Raw genomic sequence first — 6,745 nt, 5'->3', positions numbered from 1 at the left:
TCGTATGCTCGCATACCGGATATTCGGCAGTTTGTTGTCTCTCGTTCGCCGAGAAAGTGAGATGTCAGCAAATATGTCTCGGCTTGTGCAGCGGACACCGCAGGGCTGCCCTTAAATTTTATGTCGAAGATAAGACACGGAAATTGTCGAGATTGAACGTGGTCCCAACACATAGCGTACTGGAGTATGACAGTAACGCCCATTCTGGTTCGTTTCAGTTCTTTGTTTTCCGTTGTGAGATACCGCAAACAGGAATAGAGTTTGTTTGTAGGACAATGTCTAATTCTGGTTCCATTTTAGGTGAACCATTTCCTGATTCAAAACATCTCAGTTCAAGTGGAAGAATTGGTTTTTATTCGATGTTTATCAATAAATTAATATCACATTACGCATCGTTGTTAGTAGCATCTTAGGTTTAGTACTAGTACTCCTACCATCGTGAAATGACCCTAAATGCGTCCCTTAAACGTTAATTGAGGATTTTCTTCGGTATGTATTCGGTGCTCTCTGCTCGTGTACTGCTGTAAGTTGCTGTGGTTGTTGGCTAGATGGCTAGTATTGTGGCGGTACGTCTAGAGGCTTGTTCGGGGATATTGGACCGAGCCCGGGTGGAAGGCAGTCGGCAGTCTCCTTCAGTTTGATCGCTTCTACACCGAGAGTTCGCGTAGCGATTGCAAATGCATCAAAAACGCTGCCGTTCACTACTCTGCTACCGCTGTTCGTGCTCCACTGTCACTGTCGCTCTATTTTTTTTCTCTAACATATTGGTTAATGCCGTGTCATGGTTAAATGCCCGCGAGTGTCGGCCGCTGCGTTGCGTTCGTTGTCTTGCCTCTTGCCCGGTCATGCTTTTCCCGGCAGTCGGTCGCCTATCAGTGTGTCGCAGCAATTTCGCTAGGGGTAAGAAGCACACCGCGGTCCGAAACTACACTTTTCTCCGATTGCACACCACCAGCGCACGTAGCAGCATACGGAAACGACGCTTTGAACGAAATCTGCTCATCGTTTCGTTTTCTCTTTATGAGTAAAATCGTTTGACTCCGAAACACTCAGCCTTTCATCAACAAAGTTTGGTCTCGTGCGAGACGGGTAAAAGTAGCGAAACGGAGGAACATTATAAACATTCCAACAGGAAAGGAAACCGGAGAAATATTAAACTAACTCTATCCGACTGCACCAGACGCGTTTCTGCTCTTTACAATCATCACCATCATCATGATCAATCACCCAAAGCCAACGATTTATGCCACCTCACGGTTCCGCACGCTGCGTATGCTAGGCCTGGGATGAGGACGAATGTGGTACCGATGGTTCGGTTTGCTGCTGTGGTGAAGCTGTCTCCAGTGCCCCATCGTCTCGGGAATCGGAAGTTACATTGCTGTTACTGCTAATATTGCTACCGACGGTGCCGGAATGGCCGTCAGCCACCGTCAGCATCGTCGGTTCCTCGGAGGAGGTCACCACTGTCGGTCGCTCACTTTCGGTGCCGTCGTCGGAGGGTTTTTGGTTTGGAAACAGCACCGAGTAAGCGGGCGGTGGATCGAGTTCACCGTAGTGAGGTAGATTGAGGCTTGGAATGGGACCGGTTTGTGTCATAATGCGTCCGTTGGCGTCGGTGGGCGAAGGTGATGTTTGCAGAAACGAAGGGACGGCGTCGGGCAACGAATCATCCGGACTGTGTTCGGGTTTGTGCGATCGACAGCAACATTCTACGGCGAAAACCGTGCAACGTGGCACATCGTTGTAACATTTGCAAAAGGATTGGCGCGAAAAACGAAAGGACAAACTTACCCCATAAACCGCAAATTAGCAACGCACCGCCGCATATCAGCATGCCCAGGAACAGATAGCCCCACGGACCGTACTTGGAGAGCCCGGTCAGCGAGTTGCGGTGCTTTTTCGCAGGCACTGTGGTCTCGGTGGTGCTTGTGGCAGCTGCTGGCTGCGATGGCGATGACGATGATGTTGGTTGCGGTGGAAAACGTACCGCGAATTGGTCGCTCAACGAATCCGCCACTTCACCTGATGGCAACTCATCGGGTTCACCACCGAAGAACGACTTTAGTGTATTTTGTATGTACTTCCGGAACACCGATTGGACAGGGTTTGCCTACAAAATAAATGAACGAACCAATGAAATTGAAGTAAACTAATTTAGTACAACGAAGTAACTAATTTCTGTGCACAAAATCTATATAGCCCAACATTTACAGGAAACTGACGGATTTCTACGGAATTCCCATGCAATGAGACGAATAACTTACCGAGTATTCTTCGAGTCGGTGTTTGGCGCACATCATTTCGTTCTCATCGCTCACGTCGCTTCCGAGGGGCGGACAGTTTGGCACTCCATCGCATATCAGTTCGCGGGCAACGCAGAGCAGCGGCATGCCGACGTAATCTAGGCAGGAATGTTTTTCCTTCTCCAAGCACACGGTCCCCTGACCGACCACCGTGATCTGCAGCCGATAGTTGGGCGCATTACCGTCGTGGTTCCATACGATGTTCAGCTTGCCCTGCAGCAGGCGCATCTGATCGTCGCCGGCACCCGACGCTTCCAGTGCGCACGGATCGAGGCGCCACGAGGGCAACACCTCACCGTTGGCCGATTGCGACTAAGCGCCCGGTACGTGGGAGGGAACGGCCACACAGAAACAACCGGGAAAGAAGAGAGTTCAAGTTCAGTTAGATCAATTGAATTTTACACCAACTCACACGCGGGTAATTAGCACTTCTCCGCCGGACGGTCGGTTGGTCGCGGTGATCCGTGGTGCGGCTCGCGTTTCGCTTCGTTGCCAGTCTTACTACGGTTTGCGAATTTTACACGACCTCGTTCAATTACGCTTCCAGCTCGCTAAATGCTCGCTCGGCTCGCTACAAATGGGAGGCTTAGAAAACCGATCAATTCTTAGCAGCCACTTGTTTGCTTTCGCAACATTCGCGGCCGGCCCCCAAAGAATCATCACATGCTAATTGTTGACCATCAAGCGTGATCCGCGACCGACCGTCTCGTCTCGGGGAGTAACGCTTGTTACGCGTGCGCAACGCTACCTACAATCGTAAGGGAGCAGCTATCGGTGGTGTTGCTGGACTTGCTGTTGCTATACTTTCTGCTCGGTGCGCCCCGCGATCCGGCGTTGCCGGGAACACGCTGCAAACGCACGAAAAAGCTGTACGCATCCGGTGCCCGGAACTGGCGCTTGCAGGACGACGGCGAGCCTCGGCCGTGTTCCGGGCGCAAACTGAGCACCACGCTCGAAGCCGCTCCTTTATCGCTCACGTACTGCTCACTGGACTCGCTACTGTCGCCACACAGCGACGGTAGCAATCCGGCTGCGCTAATGCCAGCAGGTTCTGCATCTGTTCGTGATGGGCAAGAAAAAAGGAAAATTGTGTAATAATCTTAGTATTTTTTTTTTGGCTCTTGTGCGACTCTTACATGATAATGATAATGCATTTTACACTTCTGTCCCGTTACATAACCACATTGGTTTTGCTGTTAAATTCCAGAAAAACCCAATCTTATAAAACCCTAAGTGCGCTTTCTACTAGTTTCAGATTCTTTTGCGGTTTGGTCATATTGTTTCATAAGAATTCCATTAAGAAAGACTTTCTATATTTGAATTCATTGCCTTTGACATGTAAGTTCAACGCAAGAGCTATGGCCAGTGCAAAAAGATCGTCCTTAAAGTGTCCTCGGCTCGGCAATTGAGTCAAGTTTTGCGCGCGCCAGGAGAGCAAAAAGTAGAGCCCGTTTTCGGCCATTTCTCTGCTTTATCAAACAGAGGGCACAGAAAAACAAAGGACGGAAGAAAATTGGTTTGTGAAATAGGTCTGGCTGGTTAACGAAATGGAAAATGAGCACACGGTGACCCAACCGTGTCGCGGCCATTAGCAATGCCGTCAACACACGAAAGTCACACAAAAAACGATGGGTGGCGACAATGATCTCGAAAGCGAGTTAAGAGGTTTCATCTGGGCAGATCACGGCCGAATCGTTGGGGCAGATGAAAAACTGTCTTTATCACAAACGAAAGTCGCAGTCGCGCGCCCCTTACTTTGCCCGGTCCCTTCCCGGACCTTGTGCGGACTTGTGCCTTTTAATAAAACATTACTGTCTGACTAAAAAGCGCGAATTAAAGCGAAGTGTACAGTCACCGAATGTCGAAAGAAATTCCATCGAAAAAGATACTACGATGATAGCCTTCGGTAGGTGTTTGCTGGCCTCAGTCTCTCAGTGTTTCGAGATAGTGCGCCATCAATTATGCGAAGGTTACCCAAGCTGACCTGTATCAATTTAGTATATCCACCTCTCTACTCGGCCACTTCCTCCATGCCGGCGCAGGCGCACACACAACTGCCTAGGGTCTTCTGCAAATATTTGAACGTAGCGCCGCGATCGTCGACGTGTGGTCATCTTAGTGCATTCGGATTCGAGCGGATCGCGACATCGCTTCGATAGATGGCGTGCAGCGCAATGTGCGCGACAGCGGTATCGTCATTCGATTGATCAAGACGATGATACTGATTGGCGATCGATAATGCACTTCACAATACTATTACGGCACCTTCGGTGAATCGGCGTACGGCTGATGTAATTTGCGCCAAACGTTGTGATAATTTTTCAAGTACCCAAGCGCCTGCCCAGGTCCACTTGAAGCGCAACAATAGGGTTGCTTCCGGAATGAAAGTGCAGTTTATTGCTGCTCAAAAATCGATAGTTAGTCTGCCATCATATCTCGGCAAGCAGTATGTTGAAATGGCATTTGGAAATAAAACTGGTCCACACCAAATAGTGCATGAACGTATATAAAATATCCGAAAACCCGCCTGAAAAGAGCGCCTGGGAGTGTTTTCCTTCATTGACGATTTCACCATAAATCAGTCGCAGCGTGCTTTTCTTTGGCAAAACGAATTCCAAACGAATTGGGCCCACAATTGCCGGCACCGGTACATTGGGCTACGTTTTGGCTAATCTCTGGCACTCTTAGGTTGCGTTTGCTTACCATCGGGCTTTTGGCAGGGTTGTTCAAAAAACGGCAAAACGAATTAATTAAATTTGACACAAATTCAACGGCTAAGGCGTGTCTCTGGAGCGTTGTGTAAAGCGGGCGGTGCCAAACAAATTCGCCACTTCCGCACTTCTGTTATTTAACTAAGATGAGGAAAGGGGATCGAATATTCCTTCAAGACATCGACAAAACGCCTCTCTTGCGTGAAAGATGAATATATTAGTGTTACCCCCAATCTTACTTGATAATTTCAGTCGGTGAAACACTAACCCATATGAAGCACTTCCATTGATCGGTTTGAAAGAGGGATGATCTGACCGACACTCGCCGACCGCCGGTTTCTCCAAGGCGGCCACAAATCGGCAGTTGTTATCACACGAAATCAAAGGCCGGCGCAGGATCGAAAGAGAAACTCTCGTGACCGGCTAGCCGCCTCCCACAACCGTGCACAGTTTTAATGCTTGCTCGCATCGAAAGATCGAGCATAAGGATAAACTGTCGGTCATCTCGCGAGCGATCGATCGCGATCGGTGAAGGTTTTTTTCGGCGAGGTCGAAGCCTACGTGCCGGACATCTCGTATGTCTCAGATTGTCCCCTGCTGTAGTGCTCCGTTCTGTGCTGCAGCTGCCATGTCCTACGTCTACGCACAAGAGCGCATGCAGAGCTCGTACGGTGGCGATCGGATAAGCGATCATCGGAAACATAGATAGAGAAATTGCCGAGAGGTCGCCATCTCAGCGCGACCATGGTGCGGTTCGAGGGGCGATGCGTCTAACGAAACGAACCGGAGTGTTCCAGTTAATTCCGCGACGGGTTTTTCGAGAGGATGTCAGCGTGGAGTGCGAGCGAGACGGCGCGAAAAAGGTACCGTTCCTCGGGCACTCGTGCGTGGAAGCGCAGCAGCAGCAGAATCGAAACAGTAGTGGTAACGGCGGCCAAAGGAAAATGGATTTGGAAAAACAAGCACCAGGGAGAGCCACTCCGCCGCGCATCCCTGCCCCGACGGTTGGCAGATGGTTGGCTGATTTACCACTTACTTGAGAAGAACGATGCACATTCGGACGCGTGTTGCGTGTAGAGTATAAAAATACACCACCACTGCAAGGATGATATTATGTTGTAGAGCATCATTTTGTATTTATATCTTTGAGCTCCAGCTGTAGCGCCCGATTGCGGAATGATGATAAGTTTTTGTTTTCGCTCTCCGCGTCGGACCAAACGCGGCTTGACCGTTGGTTGGTGGCCGCCGCCGACGGGTAGAGCTCGAATTGACTATTTGGCCGTTTCACACATCCACTGGTAGATTGCTAATTCCCACTGTAGCCATAGTTGGCTTTGGCACATTCTAGTCATACGATCATCTTCTCGCAGCTTCACGATCGCAGCTTCAATGGCTACGCTGACGAATCGACAGCCACATTTGTCGCGATGGGCGCTGAGCAGTGATCACACACCCGAACGGAACGGAATTCAACACAACAAGCAACACCACGCGATCACCAATCGAACCCGCGGGCCGAGCTGCGTGCGGTAAGATGTCACAGCATCTGGAAGATTTCTGCTCGCACTCAACTAAGCGTAGACTTGCGCGAACGGCCAGGCGGAGACTTCTTCCATTATTGCTGCGCCGCGATTTCTTGACAACTGAATTGGACCTGCTTCAAAATACAACGCCGAAGCGAGTGGGTAAATACAGGGTGGTCAAAAATGCGTGCACTTTGCCAATTAGTTA

At 49.8% G+C, this 6,745-nt stretch overlaps 1 protein-coding gene across 1 annotated transcript; it reads right to left on the bottom strand.

The window, feature by feature from the left end:
- Positions 1-407: 407 nt before the first annotated feature.
- On the bottom strand, positions 408-6,144 carry LOC128267782 (uncharacterized). The gene is made up of 5 exons (XM_053004702.1): positions 6,051-6,144; positions 3,056-3,360; positions 2,265-2,615; positions 1,792-2,110; positions 408-1,709 (listed from the first exon to the last, which is right to left on the bottom strand). Exons 1-5 carry the CDS (start codon positions 6,142-6,144, stop codon positions 1,276-1,278), a joined length of 1,503 nt encoding a protein of 500 aa, XP_052860662.1. The 3' UTR covers positions 408-1,275.
- Between the last annotated feature and the right edge of the window lie 601 nt (positions 6,145-6,745).

This window comes from Anopheles cruzii, chromosome 2 (assembly GCF_943734635.1).
Source record: "Anopheles cruzii chromosome 2, idAnoCruzAS_RS32_06, whole genome shotgun sequence".
Lineage (NCBI taxonomy): Eukaryota > Metazoa > Arthropoda > Insecta > Diptera > Culicidae > Anopheles > Anopheles cruzii.
The sequence above is the reverse complement of the archived record's forward strand: the minus strand, read 5'-3'. Positions and strand labels throughout refer to the sequence as shown.

Bases quoted from the DNA above. Each gene is read 5' to 3' on its own strand.
- LOC128267782 (XM_053004702.1), bottom strand. From the start codon at position 6,144: ATGATGCTCTACAACATAATATCATCCTTGCAGTGGTGGTGTATTTTT. The intron at 2,616-3,055 runs GTAGGTAGCGTT...CCGGGCGCTTAG, and splicing joins ATAGCTGCTCCCTTACGATT to TCGCAATCGGCCAACGGTGA. The intron at 2,111-2,264 runs GTAAGTTATTCG...TTTATTTTGTAG, and splicing joins ACCGACTCGAAGAATACTCG to GCAAACCCTGTCCAATCGGT.